General features: G+C 44.8%; 1 protein-coding gene across 3 annotated transcripts in view; it reads left to right on the forward strand.

Moving 5' to 3' along the window:
• Positions 1 to 17,559, forward strand: part of KCNAB1 (potassium voltage-gated channel subfamily A regulatory beta subunit 1) — a 95,040-nt gene extending 77,481 nt beyond the window's left edge. For all 3 annotated transcript variants that reach the window (XM_061565907.1, XM_061565909.1, XM_061565908.1), the window contains exons 4-13: positions 2,271 to 2,350; positions 4,228 to 4,272; positions 5,293 to 5,337; positions 5,857 to 5,900; positions 7,662 to 7,834; positions 9,328 to 9,448; positions 10,711 to 10,805; positions 12,820 to 12,940; positions 13,881 to 13,969; positions 14,839 to 17,559. In XM_061565907.1, the coding sequence (XP_061421891.1) occupies positions 2,271 to 2,350; positions 4,228 to 4,272; positions 5,293 to 5,337; positions 5,857 to 5,900; positions 7,662 to 7,834; positions 9,328 to 9,448; positions 10,711 to 10,805; positions 12,820 to 12,940; positions 13,881 to 13,969; positions 14,839 to 14,928 (903 nt within the window). In that variant the 3' untranslated portion in view covers positions 14,929 to 17,559. The remainder of the gene's footprint in view (positions 1 to 2,270; positions 2,351 to 4,227; positions 4,273 to 5,292; positions 5,338 to 5,856; positions 5,901 to 7,661; positions 7,835 to 9,327; positions 9,449 to 10,710; positions 10,806 to 12,819; positions 12,941 to 13,880; positions 13,970 to 14,838) is intronic.
• Positions 17,560 to 20,031: the final 2,472 nt, after the last annotated feature.

Raw genomic sequence — 20,031 nt, forward strand, 5'->3', positions numbered from 1 at the left:
CTTTGCCAGTACCAAAATATAAGAATAGGTTTTTCCCATTTTTTTCTGGCAACCAAACTGAAACCTTTTTACAAGGAATCATGTCTGCATTAACCACAATACTTGTGGTCAGAATGCAAACAAAACACACACTCTGATAATATATGCATTGTCTTTGAAACTGATTGGTCCACACCAGAGACAGCTTTCTTTTGAGCCTCGTCTCAAACGGTGCTAGACCAGAAGGAAGGTCAAGGAGCTCATTGAACTAATTTTCCCTCGTGGGTCAAGAAAATACTGTCCGTACAACTTCATGAGGGTGTCAACTTTGGCTGACCCAATGAGGCACCGGGTCCGCACCATCGGGGATCTTTTAATTTCCACGACTGCTCTGCTCCACGCAGGGAGACGCCGTGGAGTTGTGCCACGTGCTGCTGGCGTTCCGCGTTAATTCGCGAAGGATACGTTCCGGGGATGCTCGTGAAAACCAATAAATAAATATATAGGCTAATAAATACATGAAAATAAAGTTTCTCTCTCATCACTTTACCTCATCACTTTCTCTCATCACTTTACCTCAAAACTTTCTCTCTCATCACTTTACCTCATCACTTTCCCTCTCATCACTTTATCTAATCACTTTACCTCATAACTTTCTCTCTAATCACTTTACCTGATCATTTTCTCTCATCACTTTAACTCATCACTTTCCCTCTCATCACTTTCTCTCATCACTTTATCTACGCCTCTATATAAGGACAGAAACAGGTGGACTTCTCCACAAATCTGGCTGTCGCCTGATGAAGCTAGTTGTAATTACAATGCAAAACGTCGTACTCTGTAAATGTTGTGGCTTGGCTCTCCAACATACAACCGGTGTGCTGTACTAGTGACGAATTGGCGACGTTCTGTTTACGTGACAACCCTTACTAGTTGGCTGTGTCGGGTAGTGGCGGGTTTAACAACACATTTATATAATTCCGCGATCTTACCCAAAAACCTCTATTATGGATGATATTGGTCGCGAAAGCCTCCGTGTTAGACTGCATTATTACTGCCCCCTGCTGTCCACGGACCCTTTGTGTTTAAACTGCGCACCTTCTACGGGGTGCACTGCCCAGCTCTCATCCCCTCATCATGTCCAACAGTGGAAAGACAACTCCATTGGAATAATATTCAAGAGACAAAGGGGCCGAACGTGGACCAGAGACCAACCAATAACCAACAAGGCAAATCACCAGTCCCGCTCACTTTAAATAAGCGAGAGAGGGCTTGCGTAGCACGGGTCCCTTGAAGAGACGGGCAGGCTTACACTGAAAATTAATGTGCAAGGTAGTCTGTGGCCAGGTGTTGCACATTTCTGTGCGACATGAGGTGGTGGAAGTTAGCATGTTTTTGTTGTCGTTGTTGCTGTTGTTAAATGACAGCAGACATTGATACGTGTGTTTGGTTACTATCAAAGAGCGTATTGCACAAATGTACTTATTTCGTGCAATACTTATGCCTCGCAGCGAGAGTGACCTTGGTTCGAATCCCGACTTGGGCGCATTTATTGTGTGGAGTTCTGTATGTTCTCCCCACTGTTCTGGGAATTTATTGTGGGTTCTCAGTGTTTCTAATCACTAAAAAAATAACTCCCACAATGTAACCGGAATTGGCCAAACATCCAAATGCTTAAATATGACCTGCCAATTACTCAACTGGGATTTCACATAGCAACAGGCCCCTTCAAAATAAAGGCCTTTGAGTTAGGCTTTCCTGGCCGAGCAAGTGTAAAAGTGATAATGAATAAACTGCTGTCACCAAGGTTGCAGCTTCTCGGCTGGCACCAACGTCTGCTATGATCCACAGATGGTGGGTGCAAGAACTAAGAGGGACTGCAGAATAATGAAACCGGGGCACTCGTGGGACCGCACTGGATTACCGCCGCACTGGATTAGTGCCACCACTGTGCCCATTTGAGCAGCGGGGTGCCACTAATCTCTGTTGGCGGCCCTAAGCCAGTGGCGGAAATTCTGTCACTTTTACAGCAGGGACCAGTCACACTATTAGACGGCCGCTGTTGACTTCACGACTGTGCGATCTGCGTCGTGCCGCGCGATGAGCATCTGCCACGGGTGCCTGTGCGTGCAGCTTCGCGGGATATATTCACATGCACGATTGCCAGTGAGTGTGCGTACGAGCAGGCAGGCAGGCAGGGGTGACATACGTGCGGCGTGCGCGCACGGGTAGCCGTGGTGCTGGAAACATCTAGGACCGCTCGCTGTGTTTACACGTGCGGATTTCCACAGGTGGCGGAGCAGCTCATGACGGCGGCGTACGACCATGGCGTGAACCTGTTCGACACCGCAGAGGTGTACGCTGCGGGGAAGTACGTGGTAGTAATATATTTATCAACAATAATGTTATTACAATAATAACGCACCAACGGATACCCTCACATTCATGGCAGCGCTATTGCGGACAGCGCTGAGGTCAGAGTGCAGGGTGCGTCAATTGTGGGGGTGCTCATCATTGTTGGTGGCCCTGAGTTGGCAGTGGGAATTTCTGCGTTTATACTCCCTCCATGTGACTATCACGCTTGACTCCCCTCAAAGGGATGACAGGCTGAGTGGACGCCCGACTTTTTTTTTTGAGCGGACATCCAATCGGTTGTGAATTGAGCGCTGTGACCACAGCATTATTTGATCAGATGCACAGAGATGTGACATACAAAACAATTACAAGATATTTTTGGTTCTTTCGGTAAAGTCACGTAGAAGGTAAATAATAAAATAATAAAAATAAAACAATAAAATTCTCACGATGTTTCGATTGCAACACAAGCAATCATCATCAGGTGTGAAAACCACAGCAAGAAATTTTTCACACCTGATGATTGCTTGTGTTGCAATCGAAACGTCGTGAGAATTTTATTGTTTAATTTTTATTATTTTATTATTTCCTTTCTACGTTACTTTACCGAAAGAACCAAGAATAAGAATCCCTGCAGTCACGAAAGCTTTAAATCGAAAATTACAGGATAGTTTAATAACAATTTTCAAACCTTGCTTCAATCTGCTGCTGGATGAAGGCTTTCCCTCCCTTCCCCGACCGTGATGGTCACATGAGGCTGATTGACCATTCCCTGCTTCTTGCAAATTGGTGATAGCGAGGGCAAAGATAAATTGGGACCTCACTCTCCATTGGGCATCTGTGAAAAAAGCCTCACAGCTCATCGGATTCCTCCAGTTTACATAAAAGATTCTTCTTCTTGGTTCTTTCGGTAAAGTCACGTAGAAGGGAAATAATAAAATAATAAAAATAAAACATTATATAATAATTCTCACAACGTTTCGGCCACAACGCAAGCAGCCGTCCTCAGGTGAAGAACAAGTCTGTCGGAAAGACAGCATCTGAATGTTTCAGACGCTGTCTTTCCGACAGACTTGTTTTATTATTTCCCTTCTACGTGACTTTACCGAAAGAACCAAGAAGATGAATCCCTGCAGTCACGAAAGCTTTAAAACGAAATAAAAGATTCTGATATCAGCTGTGGCTGGCAATCAAACTAAGGTCCACTGTGCACCTCGCACACCATACTGCCACCTCTCCCCCTTGCTTACCCGTATATATTTAGTTTAAATTAATTATACGCATGAACAATGCCTTATAAATAGAATCGACAGTTGATATTACATGGGGACATTTTTTAAGCTGGTGCTGAGACACGTAGTTTTAAAAAAAGATGTTGTGAAAGTGACGTGCTTGTAAATTGTTTTTGGCAATCCTCTACGACTCTGGTGTCACCATCAGCCCCTCATCCACGCACTTACTCACACAGCCACTCACCCAGCCACTCACCACTGGTGTCACCATCAACCGCACGGGAACGTCATCAGCAGGCCGATGTGCACATCTCCTTCATGAATGTCAAATTAAAAACGCAAGCCACAGTGGTGCGATCGTGGCCATGCAATCCAAACCATGGACCATACTTTACGCCAATGTAGTCTGCGCTTCTTTCATTGAGGAGTAGACATGTAACGCAAACTCTCTCCTGAAGCCTTCTCGTGGCTAGCAGCAGACCTCGACTTTGGCATTTAGCTCCTGATCACATTGCCATGAGCAAGAATATAATATAATTGTGTGTCTCGATCTCTGCTCGTTGCGTTAGACGCTGTCTGTCCATCATTTCACTTCACAGCACTGATTAGCCTCTTTGCTCTCTTAGTGTCCGTTGACCTCATTAAGTTTTTTTTCCCGCAGGGCAGAGGTGATCATGGGGAATATCATCAAGAAAAAGGGCTGGAAGTGAGCGGCATTGCATTTGCTGATGGCACACACACACACACGTGCTTTCTTTTGTAGTTTAAAATACATGTTTGTCAAAGGTCGAGTTTGACTTCTACGGCTTTGGGAGTGGGCGGCAGGGGTTCGCTTTGTCCCGCACATTCGGAATCGCGGGTGCATGTAATTTCTTACAAATGTTAATTGTAAATGATTGAAAATGAATTAATAAAGGTGCCCAGTTTGGGCAGGGCGTTGCCCCTTCCCCGTGCCCCCCGCCCCTCCCCGCAAACTCCACCCATGATATTCGTTTAAAATGTTTTATTGCTGATAATAGTCGTTAACTGCGATCATTGTTCATATCTATGCAGCTTAAGGAGCACAACAATAAACAGCAATACATGAATCATGAAATATGTACCAGGACATAATGAATAATTCAACATCAGCATTTATGACAAACTTGCAAACCGTACATTAGGGGGAGTGGGCAGGGCAGCGTTTGGAGTGTCATTGATCTGAGAAGGAAGGTGCTGAAGATTACCTCGTGTGCACTTTTTTGTAGCTTGCTGATGTTGAGTATTCCCTCGGAACCATCAAAATGTCCGAGTAAACTTTTGCTCGTGGCTTTGTCTGGCTGCCAAAAAGTGTCTCTGCGTTCCAATGAGCACTGGCCGTTGCTCTTCTTCAACGGGGGGCTCCGGTCCAGTGGCAGAAGTTCCACGTTCTTATGGCGGGACCAGTTTATCCGTGGGACAACTTCGGTTGACTTACCACACGGTCATTGTTTACGAGGTGGTACTTAGTTTACCCAACCTAGGAGAGATGATGTGCCTAAGTCAAAACCCTGGCTGCTTCTCTACCAATTGAGCTCTGCCCAAGCCCTATGTGTGGTTTGCTACGGATAGACTGGCCCTTGCCATGGTAATGTGTAATTTCCACCACGATATCCGGATCACCAAAAGACTTTGTTTGGTTTTGAGAATCGTTGCGGTAGGTAGGTTGTCACAAGCTATGTTAATCTGTTTGTTTATTGTGTTTTAGGCGATCAAGTCTGGTGATCACGACCAAAATCTACTGGGGAGGGAGGTAAGTAACACCAGTTCACTTCTCCTACACATTCCCCCATTCTAATACATCTGGTATTATGTTAGACGAGTCCCAATGATCGCGTCAGTAGGCTGCTGGCTCCAGGTCAGGAGACTGCTGTCTGATTTATTAATGAAAGAGAACACGACGTTTCGGTCGCAACACACGCGTCCGTCTTCAGGTGAGAAAGAATGATCTGCTGTTGTGGCTTTATTTAGAGCCAGATAATTTCTTCTCACCTGAAAACGGACGCTTGTGTTGCGACCGAAACGTCGTGTTTTCTTTTATTATCTTTTCTATCTACGTGACTTTACCGAAAGAACCAGAGGAGTATAAAGGTGAATGTCGAAGATCATAAAGATGATGTTGAAATGAAGATGATCAATGAATACGATGTTAAATGAAGATGATGAATGACGATGTTGAATGATGATGAATGAAGACGATGGTGAATGAAGATATCAGATTGATGATGGCATGATGATGACACGTGTCTGGCCTCTCCTCTTTGCCGCACAGAGCGGAGACGGAGCGAGGCCTCTCGCGGAAGCACATCATCGAAGGTGACACCGCCGCCACGAGCTCCGCTACTAGCGCAACACCGCAGCACCGCAGTCGCCGAGAGTGACACGCGGCACGCCGCCGCCACCGTCGCTGATCGATGAACGGCTGCCGCTTCTCCCATCACGTCCTAGCTGGAGTCGTGCGACTCCGTGTGATTTACCTGAAGCGTTTCGAAGCGTCGCTTCGAGTCCACACCGTGCGGTGCTGCAGACTCTGCGGCCTGAGAACTCCTCTCATTCCTATCTGAGTACTCTGTACGGACGTATTGGCGGTACACCGGTGGTGCGTGGAATATAGAAAAGAAAACAAAGAAGCAAAATTTTCGCAATAATTATTTATTTCCCCGCGATTCGCAAACCCCGGTCAGAAAATCTTGCGGGGCGGTGGTGCGTCAAAATCAGTTCTCGCGATTTCAAAGCAGTCGGAAGACGAATGTCAGTTCAAATTTGGATTTTAGACTGTTGTATGTGGACCGCTGTGTTATGCTGCATCGGTGTACCGCCAATATGTCCACATGTATATAATATTCTTATTTTGGTGTATGCAACTTCTACATTAGTTACACATTTGCGACGTGCAATACAGTATGTACGTGTACACGCACAGCTGTTTTGTCAATCTACTGCTGGATGAGGCCTGCCGACGTTGTGTGGGTCACAGAGTGGTTATTTTGTGTTTGGTTTGTCGCCCTTTCCCGCACCTCCGATTAGCACTCTTGGCTCCGTAACGGTGGGAGAGAAGTCCAATGTGTGTACATACACATATTTCACCATACTATACCAGGCTGGTCAGTGCAATTTGGTGAAGGCAGGGATCAATAGACGTGGGAGCACATGAGTACAGTACAGTTCAAACACATTATTTTGCTGCACTGCCCATCAGATGGCCCCGCAGCAGCCTATAACAACCTGTTGTGCACGGTGGTCGTCCGTCCAAGCACTCTCCAGGCTACATCCTGATTAGCTTTTGAGGCCTGACGAGATCGGGAGCATTCTGGCCGATTGGGTCACGAGACAGAACGTGGACAGCAGCGATAACGATTGCACCTTCTACCGTGGGATTGACAACTATTGACTGAAGCTTTTCCGGGAACGTTTTTCTCTCTCCATTCTCTTGAAACATGACGCAATGACACGATGCATTCCGTGTTGTGTCATTTACGCTGGCAAGGGAAAATAAAATAAACTCTATCAGACGGTATGTTTGTATCGTGTTGAACTTCTTTCGCACCGTACGTAGCTAACCATGCTAATCGGAGGTGCGGGGAAGGACCACAAAAACGAAGCCGTGATGTATTCGCAATGAATGAACTTCCGTGCGAATCACGTGCGTTCATTATATTCACGTAATTTCTAAAACTGATCCTGTTGTTAAAATCTCCCGGATTGTATTTCAATAGTTAACGGGGAGATCGACGTCCATTCCGGGAGAGACTCCCCGGCCGATCCGGGAGTGTTGGCAAACCCCGCTTTTTCGCGTCTCTGCGACCTACGCCGCCACCACCACCATCCCACATCACTTCGTCTCCCACGCCATTAGCACGCCCTTGTCTCCTCCCTTGCTGTCTGCCCCCTCTACGGCCACTATGTTCCCCTGCCCCACCTCGTCGTCTTTATTCACACCTCCGGCCCCATTGTCCCTTGCGCACCCCTCCCCCTACCTTGCGCGGCCACTCTTCGTGACTCCCCCTTCCATTTCTCTCTCACTCTGCCCCGTAACTACCCCCACGTGTTGCCATCAAACCCGTCGCGCTTTGCCAGGGCTGGCCGGCTCGCTGCAGCGGCTGCAGCTGGACTACGTGGACGTGGTGTTCGCGAACCGGCCCGATCCCAACACGCCCATGGAGGAGGTGGTGCGTGCCATGAGCCACGTGATCGCGCAGGGCCGTGCCATGTACTGGGGCACGTCGCGCTGGAGCAGCGCCGAGATCATGGTACGGCCCCAGCGCCGCACACGCGAACAGCCGGTGTCTCTTAGCGTGGTTTACCCCCCCCCACCGCACAACCGAGCCGAGCCAAACCAGCCCGGCACGGCTCAGGAGACGCCACATTGTGTTTCCACTGCAGAAGCCGAGCCGTGCTGCCGATGTCGCATGCACAGTGAGTCGAGACGCACGTCGATGACATGGTGACGCTGTGCCATCGCTGTGTACCGACATCACACGCAATTAAATTGCGATCAGCCCCATCCCTGACCCTGCTTGGCCCCAAGCTGGTTTCACGTGCATTGTGAGGCCGGTATATGACGCTTTGGTTCTGGCTCGGCGCGGCAAATATTCATAGCCAGTGGAAAATTGTCCGATCCCGCGCTGGCTCGGCTCGGAATCACTGATGGAGATGAGCACCCACACCGGTTGATTTAGTGCACGGTACAGCGGTGTATCTCACTGCACACACTGGCGTGCGTGGTGCGTGTATGTTCGAATCAGAATCTTTATTTATGCTGGAATAATCCGATGAGCTATGAAGCTCTTTTTCACTGATGCCCAGTAGGCAGTGGCGAAAGTGGGTAGTGCATTGTACTCCAAATCCGGGGACCTGGGTTCAATTCCCGGCCATGGTTAACATCAGTGGCAAATGATATCTGAACTGCTCCTGGGCCTTCCGTAATAGTACTTGGCGCAGTATGTATGCACTGGAAAGACAAAGGTGGTCGGGCGTGGTGTCGGCCACCAACTCCCTCGTGTGCTGTGCTGACCTTCATAGGTGCTACTCGTTAACAACACTTGGCCGTACAATCAGTGTAGGTCACACAGGGGATCTCTGTTTATAATATTTTGATTGTTTGGCTGCTTTACATTTCCACGTCATAAACCACTTCGTTGAGCCATCGTTTGTGGCCAGGTCACTTCTAAAAAAGAAGCGAATAGTTAAATGGGCTTTACCTGGTAAAATAAACATCGATTTGTATTTTGTTTTAGTGATTTTATTACCTTTCCTACACTTTGCACTCCTATCGTATGTTCGTATTGTGTGCTGCTGTGACATCCTGACCCGTCCCTACTGGACATCTGTGCAAAAAAAGAACAGATGTTTTACTGCCGGTCGGTGGTGTTGCAGGTCAACAATAAAAACCCCTCGATACACAGCACTGGAGCCGTGTCCGCGTAGGAAGTGGTCCCTTGGGATCACGGGACCATGGGGTGAGACGTAGGAGACTGCGCGGTTTCACTCACAGTTGTATATGGTCATCGTTGCTGATTGAAAACGGAAACAAGATCGTGACGAGGGTGAACACAGAGCTCACCAGTAAGCGGGTGGCCCGTGCGGTGAATATTGAATTCATCTGCAGCCTCTTTCTTATTTTGATATTGTTTGTTGTTGTTGTAACGTTCTGACCACGTGGCCTGACTGGACATCCGTGCACAAAGAGCTTTTATAGCACATCGCATTCCTCCAATGTAAATAAAGAATTCGATTCTTGCAGGAGGCCTACTCGGTGGCGCGTCAGTTCAACCTGGTGCCACCGGTGTGTGAGCAGGCCGAGTACCACCTCTTCCAGCGCGACAAAGTGGAGATGCAGCTGCCAGAGCTCTACCACAAGATCGGTGAGAGACCTCCTGTGCCAGGAGGGCCCACATTTACTATCATTATTATGATTATCAGTGAACATTTAATGGACAGCTGAGGTGGCCGGGTGACTGACTGCTGATTCACTGGACATCTTGTGAAAAAAAAGAGCTTTATAGCTCATCGGATTCCCCCGGTATAAATAAATGTTCTGATTCTGGAGACTTGGACCATAGAGACCTCGGATTAAAATCCAGACACTCTGGCGATTAAATTGTGGTCCTCAAGTCTAGTGGCTATATTTACTTTCAGGTGACTGCACACACAACGACAGCAAAAATCGTCATTAAAATTGTTTCTGGGAAGGTGGCTTGGCTCTCCAACACACTGGCGTGCTGTACTAGTGACGAATTAGCACGTTCTGTTTACGTGACAGCCCTTACTAGTTGGCTGTGTCGGGTGGTGGCGGGTTTTAACAACACATTTATATATTTACGCCATCTAACCCAAAAAACCTCTATTTTGGATGATTTTGGTCGAGGAAACATACGTATTAAACTTCTGGGAAGGTGTTGCCCCCTACTGTGAAGATTAGATGCATAGTTGCATAGTTCTGTGGGTCCTTCTTTAACTTGGGGGGTTGAACTCATTTTCTACTGGATCGGTCCTCCCATCACACCCTGCATTTCAAATAACATTACAATACAATATTTGTTTGCATTGTTTGTTGTTGTAACTTGCTGATCTGCCCTTAGTAGACATCTGAAAAAAGAATAACTTTACAGCTCATCCGATTCCTCCGGGATAAATAAAGATTCTGACAATACTGCACATATAGTGCATGCACACAGCCTTGTTTTAGAACACCTACTCAAAACAGACAAACTTATGGGCATATTATTTTGAGGCAGCAGTGGTCGGACAATGTGATATATGTATACGGTTTCATCCTTGTTATGAATCATTTGTAAAGTACAGGGTGCTTCAAAAATGTTAACACTTACATGGGACTATCGTTTTAGTGAAAAAAAACCCGGATAATACACTGTAACATGATAACAAAAGTATATTAATAGCTTCAAAAAGTCAAAGAGTCTCTACTTGTTCGCCATCGTTGTCAACGCGTGCCTGGAATCTTCTCCAGGTGGTCTCCAGAGCCCGGAGGCACATTTCTTGCGGTATCGTTGCAAATTCTCAGAAGTTTTACAATTTTTTCTAAGCACCCTATATAGCCATCGTTAGTTTGCATGAGTTTCATATGTCTTGTGTCTCTGTGTCTTTGTGTGTGTGTGTGGCACAGGCGTGGGTGCCATGACATGGTCCCCGTTGGCGTGTGGGCTCCTGACTGGGAAGTACGAAGACGGGATCCCAACCTCCTGCCGAGCAGGACTGAAGGTGACTGTACCAGCAACAGTGGCAGCAGCATCACACGTACACCCACCACGTGCACACGCGTGTGCATAGAGCTAACGGGAGTGCGCCCCCTCGCCAAACAGCCACGGGCTCACAGTCATCATTACACACAAAGTGCTCGCCGCAAATGAACCACAATACCTTTCTGATCTCGTCAAGGAGCATAAATCATCACGTGAAGCCAGGTCAACCTCGCAGCGGATTTTGGCTGGCCATCGAATAAATGCACATCGCGCGCTTTCAGATGCGCTTTTGCGGCCGTCTGGAATGCTCTTCCTTTCGATAGATATTAGGAAGCCGCTGGAGATATGCACTTTTAAATTTAGTTTGAAAACTAATTTCTTTACCACTGCTTTTTGTGTTGAGTTTGTTGTCCTTCCCCCGCACCTCCGGTTAGTGCGGTTGGCTACGTACGGTGCAAAATAAGTTCAACATACATATATACATAACAGCTGCGTCAACTGCCCCGAAGTTAATCCGGGCCTGAATTAATTTCATTGTTCGCTCTCTAATTCGATGGCACGCTTCTGCCTAGCAGCGTGAGCCTGTTTAAAGGAAATAAAAACTAAGGGGATGGGGGGGGAGACAACACAGTGTTAAGCAATTTTTTTGAAAATGTTACAACGTTAAACAGAACGGGTCGCAATACGAACTGCTCTTGTCTATCGTGCATTTTGCTCTGGCCGCCACCCGCTATGTGTACGAGGAAAGGTTGCGACACGGATCACTGAATTGGCTGTAATAATTTAGAGGGAGGGGGCTCAGCCCCCCTCAGCCCCCCCCCCCAATGATTAGAGGGCTTGCACACACACATATATTAGTACTTGTAACATTTAGTTCCACTTACGTCTGTACTGTCAAATTCAGTTCACCAGTCCTGTAAAAGATACCTTTTTTTAATGAAACTAGAGACCTGTAATGAGAGACGTGTATAGCCATTTTTGTCAATCCGCTGCTGGATGAGGGCCTCCCCACGCCGTCTTAATTTACCATACTTCGTCGCGCCGGCCGGTGCGGGTTGGTGGAAGGCGGAAAGCACGGACGTTGGAACACAATCTAGTACGATTTAAAGCTTTCGTGACTGCAGGGATTCATATTATTGGTGAGAATTTTATTGTTATATTTTTATTATTTTATTATTTCCCTTCTACGTGACTTTACCGAAAGAACCAATAACACAATCTAGTACAGCAATGGATTTTGCTCCACTGCTGTCTGCTGCCCACAACGTAGCCCGCAGCAGCCTACGGTACCTTGACATTCATGGTGGTCGCCCACCAAGCAACTGTCCAAGCTCAAACCTGCTGAGCTTCCAATATCTGATGAGATCGGGCACATTTCGGGTAATTTGATCATTTTCTTTGTTTTTTTCAGTAAAGAAATAATAAAAATAGAATACAAAAACAAAAAAACTTATGTAGGCTGAAGCCTCGTTCTTAATCGGTGTGACAATCTTCATTATAGATTGCCAGTACACTCACTGATTAAGAACCAGGCTACAGTCTCCACGAGTGGTTTAAAAAATATATATATATTTTTTCACTTTTATTATTATTTTGTGATCTAAGTGACTTTACCGAATATGAATTCCTGCAGTCACGAAAGTTTTAAGTCAAAATTTAATTTGATCATTGGCGGCACACACGTTTTTTACTCGATGATGATGATACTCATGGTGATGATGTGTACGGTAGCGGTTAGCGCGCTGCGCTATGAGCCCGGCGACCCAAGTTCGATTCCCGCTCACAGCCAATAACAGTGACGATTATCTGAACTGTTTCTGGGCCTCTCCTAGGTCAACTCAGCCTCAAATCAGTCCCTAGTGTGGTGTGTAAACATCGCCACTGGGGAGACAAAGGCGGCCGGCCGTGGTGTTGACCGCTCACCCCCTTCGTGTGCCGTGCCGGCCTTCATGGGTGCTCGCTAACAGCACTTGCCCCAACAATATGTTAAGGCTATACGGGGGGGGGGGGATCTTTGTCTTTGTGTGTGCCAGGGCTACCAGTGGCTGAAGGAGCGCGTGCACAGCGAGGAGGGCCGTCGGCAGCAGGGCCAGCTCAAGGAGCTCCACAGCCTCACCGAGCAGCTCGAGTGCACGCTGCCGCAGCTCGCCATCGGTGAGACTCAACTCATGTTTGGATAGTAATAGGTTTTTACCCTTTCAACTGGTACAAAAACTGACACCTTTATACAAGGCATCATGTTTGCAATAACCACAACACAAGTAGTCAAAATGCAAATAAAAAGAAACAACTCTGATGATGATAATGATATGCATCATTATCATGTTTTGATGTTTACGAGTCAAGAAGGCAATATTTGGCTGAATATGTACACATTTTTTACAACTGTTCTGTGTTACCTTAAGCAGATTCCTAATTATAATAAATTTACATTATAAAAACGAGTGACACACACACCCACAGGAAATGCGTGGGGAACCTGCTTTCTCCAGAATGTCCCCATTGTTGTGACTTACATTGGGGGAGACCCATAACCAATTACATTACCTGCTGTGCAATGCATTATATCAAGGGAGCAGATGGATGGAGTGTACAATGCTGCACTTTAAACCTAATAAGTGTGAAATTACGCAGTTATTATTTTATTTACATTGTAGTTCTTATATTTGAGGTATTTCAGAACTATTATTTCTGTTCTGATTTTACTGCTTCACGTCTCTCAGTTTTCTCAAATAATCAGCAAGAATGTACGCAAATGAAGTGCAGAACTGAATTCAACGTGGTTTTGTTATGCGGTCTCTTCACTGCGCTTGAGTGTGTAGAACGGAATTTGAATAGTCATTGTAAGAAATGTAATGCAAATTCATGCTAAAATAATCTCTTATTCAGTTTAGCCACATATTCGAAGCCAGGATATTAGCAATGCCAGCTGAAGTGCTCTGACCTGTGAGCCACCCAGTCACCGTCTCAGAAAACAATTACTAAAGAATGTACCATAAAATTTCCCACTGCAGATTGCTACGCTCGCTTTGAGCAATTGCCGCCGTTATGTCCGTGCACACATCGCTTCTCGCCTTGCTCCCCACCCTCTCAGCCTGGTGCCTGAGGAGCGACGGGGTTAGCTCCGTGCTGCTGGGAGCCTCCAAGGTGGAGCAGCTGCTTGAGAACCTGGGGGCCGTGCAGGTGGGTTTGACACGAGCGGATATACATTGCTAAATATATATTTTGAAATGTTAAATCGTATATATATTTCTTATCGCGATTGCATGTGGCAAGACAGACAAGATGAGGTCCAAGAAAACGAAAATACAGTCAAATGTTCAGCTTGAGAAGATCTCCATGGAGTCAAGGGAAATACCAAACCAGTCATTCATCAGTGCACTTGATGAATTACATGTGTACATGTACATTTACTGCTGTATGAGTACCTCCCCACATTATGCGGGTCATCTCGCCAAAGTGGTGTGGTGGTGAGATGTTAACTCCCTCGCCTGGTATGACGGAGGTCGTGGGTTCGATCCGGACCCTGACTCCTGTACATTTAGAGTTTGCACGTTCACCCCGTGGCCGCGTAGATTTTTCTCCGGTTCCCTCCACATTTAGAAACATGCGTTTAGAGTATTTGGCTGCTATAAATCTCCACGTGATAAGCCACTTCGTTGAGCTATCATTTCTGACCAGGTTGCTTCTGAAAAAGAGCCGTATAGCTCAGTGGACCTTACCTGGTAAAATTAAAAGTTTAAATTAGTTCAGTTGAATATTTCACCAATCTGGTCAGTGCGAGATGGTGAAGGTGGGGACCATAGGTGTTGGAGCATAGAAATAAAGTAAAAGAATTGATTTTGTTTGTCTTGTGTTGCCCACTGCCTTTTGCTGCCCACCACATGCATCAACAATGCACGTAACTCGATGTATCATCAGTGGATGGGCATTGTTTGGCATTTAAAAATGGGCTGTGCCCAGGCTGCAATTGCCCCTTTCCTGAAAGAGGCCCTCCGAGCTGCCGGCGCTGTGACGAAGGCGCCCCGTGTCGGTCTGTGGGTGTGCTGCAGGTGCTGCCCAAGTTGAACCCCCTCATTGTCGCCGAAATCGACAACATTCTGGGAAACAAGCCGCAGAGCAAGCGCGAGAGCCGCACATAAGTCCGTGAACAGGAGTGGCGTTCACCCCCGCCCGCTCCCTGCTGTAATGAAGACTTGGGATCGACATGGACCCTTAGTTTCCTCGTGCGAAACAATGTCCCGTAACGGGGACGAAGCAGCTATGCAGGGAATGGACTGTTACACGTGTCTCCATTTTTTTTTACAAATAATTTTTAAATTTGTGATTTGGGTCATGTCGCTGGTATACAATAATGGACGACAATGAGGGAGGCCTTTACCCAGTAGTGGGACGTTACACACCGACAACAATAGCGGCTGGTACAGCAACGCCTGCTTTTGTGAATCATATCACATTGTCCTTCTCTGTGAACACACACACAGTGCTGTATAGACATGTATGCAAGATATAGAAAGTTGTGCACCTATGCAGTTACTGCATACACAGTGTACTTTTTCATATACACGTAAAGCAGTAAAAATGTGCCACAATTGTTGTATATTTAAAAAAGAGCCACATTTTTCATATACAATAATATTGTGTGAACACATCTCCACGACGGACGGTCATAATGATAGTACTCACATATACACCAGGTTGACTATTATTGACTGATATCATACCCTGGTCACACAGTATGAAGTATACATGCTACATGTCACAACGGCGTCCCCCCCCCCAAGAGGGGTTGTGTTAGGGGAAGGCTGTCAGCATGGATGAACTGTGTTGCCATTGTTACAGGTGTGCTGATCCTTACCTAGCTTTCTGGCAGCAAGACACCACACTCACTATGCAATGGAAGCTGTTATTCGGATGCAGGGGTTGGAGGATGCAGAGAACAGAGAGTTCCAGGGCGATTTTATATTGAACGATTTGTGAGCTTAGAGCGCGTCGTAACAGGCGCTAACGGTTTGATGAGGTGCCTAGGCAGGACTCTCTCCCTGTTGAACGAACACCAAGATATATACACAGCGCAATATGAGAGCATGTAATTTGTGATATCTTTTCCCATTTATCATCATCATCATTCTTTGCTAAAGAGGCTTTGGGTAATCACTGAAAACCAAATTTGTAATACTATTTAAGTTAGTGTATCTTTACGTAACTTTTCCTGAAGCATCTGCATGGGTTCGGATGTAATTGTCAAGTGATCAACCACGTGGCTTTTTCTGGGTACTCCCAGTTAATAAAAAAACCCCCCACTGAATTGGCCTGCTTGTAGCAGGCCCCCTCACCAATAGCTTAAAAAGGGAGAAAGTTGAAACATCCCATTGCAGGACCCTCTTTAACAAGAGTCGAGGTAACTCATTGGATTATTTGGTTTCAAGGACATTATTTCCCCATCACTGAAAAGGCATTTCTATTCTTATGTATTCATGACATTACCATCAGTGATAAGGTTAATCCCTCTGAAAGCACATTCAATTCAGGAATTACAGCACCACGTGCTCTGTGCTTCCAACCGTGTTTATGCAAGCAGTGACAATGAAGGCATTTGTTTTAACTGTTAAAGGTCGTTTGTTATTTTGCTCGGACACGGTTACTGGTTTCATGAGTAAGTTAGTGCACATACACTGTAAGCGTAACATACATAGCACTTGTGTGTGAGATTAAATGCAGTTGTAGCCTGCCCATCATATACATTATCCCACTTTAAAGAGTTGTATACAATTCTTACGTTATATCGGAAGGGGCAAGGGCCAGAATGGGCTCAGTCTTCCAATAAGTAAACCCTTGCTCTATTGATGCTCTCTTTTTTTAAACAACTTTCCAGAATTATTGCATCTTTGAGAGATTGTCCTGTAGTTGCGATTCGTAAATATTGTATGAGCTTTCAAGCAATTATGAGAGAGGCCATTTTATTGACACGGCGAAGTGAGGACTCGTCAATGCTGTTAAAATCCGCATTCCATGCAGAAATACACTTGCAGCCACACATACATTCACAGCCTTTCAAGCACCACTGATATCCCGAATATTATACGGCGCATTAAACCTCCACGTTTTGATATAACCTGATGAGCACATTATTAAGATATTGTACAATAATACGATTAATTTGGGATGTTTACATGATAGAGTTGGCTGTGGGATTGTGGGCTAAATAATCGTCGTATAGATGTATGGCTATGAATAGGAATGAACCCTTACAATGTGCCTGTGGTTATCCGACCCATGCAAATGAATAAATATACGGCAATAAGGCCTTGTAGCATGTGCACAATACACCGTACACTTATATTGCATACCGTATATGGTTTCCATAATGCAGTGTATATAATAAATTCCTGCTGTGGCATGATACATGTTGGGTTAATGTTATTTAACAATTTAAATCTACTTATGCATTTTGAGTAAGCATGATCATTTAATATCGCATTACCTCTGTTATTTACCATGAAAGATGATACATTGCTCAGATTTTTCACAAAGAATGTGTAATATGCTTAAACACATTATCCAGACATAATATTATGGATACAATAAAGAAAGCGACGTAATTATGTATATGCAATTACCCTTTGCTTTATAATAGCCGTGTAAACATGCAGAGTGATGGTAATAGCTAGGTATGTATTATGCTCTGTTTTGTATACAGGATGTATATAAAAGACTGTAAATGTGTTTGAATTACAGTATGCAGTATGTCAACAGTATATATTATTAAAGAAGACCCATTGACCAAATTTGTTTTGCGTTTTACAATACGGTACTATAACTTGATTATTGTGGCGAGATGTTAACTGCCTCGCCTGGTATACAGGAAGCGCATGGGTTTGATCCCGACCCTGACGCTTGCTGCATATTTCGAGTTTGCGGTGTCTCTTTCCCCGTGGTCGCGTGGATTTTTCTCCGGGTCCTCCGGTTTTTCCCTCCACATTTAAAATCAACATCACCACGCGTTTAGAGTATTTGGCAGCTATACATTTCCACGTGATAAACTACTTTGTTCAGCTATTATTTGTGGCCAGGTCACTTCTGAAAAAAAGCTATATAGCTCAGGGGGCCTTACATGGTAAAATTAAAAATAATATTTACGATATAATAACAAATGATAGTCCTGTGTCAATCAACTGCTGGATGAAGATATCTCTCCATGCCATGTCGGAGTGTGGCCATATTTCAGCAGGCTGGTTAGGGTGGCTTTGGGTAATCGGAGGTGTCTTTTAATCTCCTTCACAGCTGTTGTGCGCCGTACAATGTCCCTATCTATAGCTGGCCACCCCAGCAGCAGCTGTTTCGTATGAAGTAACACTCTGAAAACAAATACATTAGCAAGTAAAAGAGTTTTTCCCCCTTTCTTTTACTCAGGTCAGATACTATATGGTAATCTAATTAAACAATGAAACCCATGGGGGATATAGATTTGCTTAACAACAAAACTATCGACAAGGTTTCCATTAAAAGGGGACTTTATATTTGCTAAGCGACCAGACTTGTTCAATAGGTGCTCATTATCAGCCATGGCCAATCCACTGCTGGATGAAGGTGTTCCCCCATCGTCCCACGGCCTTATGATGCCCTAATCCACCCTGATTCTACTAACACGAGCTCATTTAATCGCTCCATCTCCACTTAGGGGTTATCTGGTCTAATACTGGCAGTGAGACTAAGGCTCTAAAGTAGGTTGTCTCTGGTGTAGACCAATCAGTTTCAAAGACAATGCATCAAATATTACCAGCGTATGTTGTTGTTTGCATGTTCAACACAATATTGTTGTGGTCAATGCAGACATGATTCCTTGCAAAAGGTTTCTGTTTTGTGTTGGAACATCTTGACACAACTGTTTTATTGCCAGAAATGTTAAAACATTCTTATATGCACTTACAATTCTTCGGACTTGGTTAAAATACCTCTCTTCATCTAGCAGTGCGTAGATGATGATCGTCGATATTAATCAATGACATCCTCAACACCCCGTATCTTCTACGCTGGGAAGCTATAGGTGTTAGGATGAAAAATTAAGTCATATAAGTAGAAGGAAACAAAACCGTAAGCGTTGTTGTGGAGACATTTAAATATAGTAAATAAGTAGTGTCTCCTTCATATGTTCATCTCTCCGCACATCATAAAGCATAGATGTCAACCCATACATATCAAGCAAGCATCAGCATGCAATGCCACATACAGCATAGCATAAGCAATATAATAGACACCAATGATCAAAATTTATACATAAATTTTTTTTTTTATTGTTTGTGTTTCTCCCTTGTGATGGAGCTTTGTAGGATGAACGTTGAGATGTATAAGGGGCACGGGGTGACCAATAAGGTCTGCATTGGTCTGTAACAAGATAGATAATGAGATAGATAATTAGATAGATAATAACATAGGGCACTAATAAGATAAAGAGTGGGTTTGATCGGCAGTTCACCAGCACTGAATCAATTGAAACCCGACACAGCTGATGGGTCTAAGACTAAGATCCCGCTGTATATATGCGCCTTAACAAAACTTTCGGGGCAAGTACTGTTGCTGTTATTTCAGCAATAATCGATGCATCGATATACTGAATATTACTCTTTGGTTCAATCGGTAAAGTCACGTGGGGTATAAAATAAAATAAATTAAAAATGTATTAAATCACTATTTATTGTTTTATTTAAATTAAATCACAATTTATTTAGTTTTATTTAAATTAAATCACAATTTATTTTGTTTTATTTAAATTAAATCACAATTTATTTTCTTTTGCTTAAATTAAATTACAATTTATTTTATTTAAATTAAATCACAATTTATTTTGTTTTATTTTCTGCAGGAATTGCTATACTTATTGGTTCTTTCGGTAAAGTCACGTATGTATATTTCTACATAATACGTGATGTAACCCAAAAAACCCTGTATTATTCATGATGGGCTTTCCCGCGTAAAACAGCTAAGCTAATATATGCCGACGTCATTACGCACGCGTGACGTAACCACGTCGTAACTTTTCCACCGATTTCCATTGCCGCAAAACTACGTGACGTCATCACGCAGCACGCTTTCCCCTGCGAACGCATCCGTTTGGCGCGCGCGCGTAAAAAAAAAATCCATACGTAATCGCCTTCCTACGTCATTACGCACGCCCGGTGACGTCACTTCTTTCTCAGGCAACGCGCTTGTGATTGGTTAACTTCTGCCCGTGACGTAATCACGCA

Source organism: Lethenteron reissneri, chromosome 36 (assembly GCF_015708825.2).
Source record: "Lethenteron reissneri isolate LAM-NWPU_2019-01 chromosome 36, ASM1570882v1, whole genome shotgun sequence".
Classification (NCBI taxonomy): Eukaryota; Metazoa; Chordata; class Hyperoartia; order Petromyzontiformes; family Petromyzontidae; genus Lethenteron; species Lethenteron reissneri.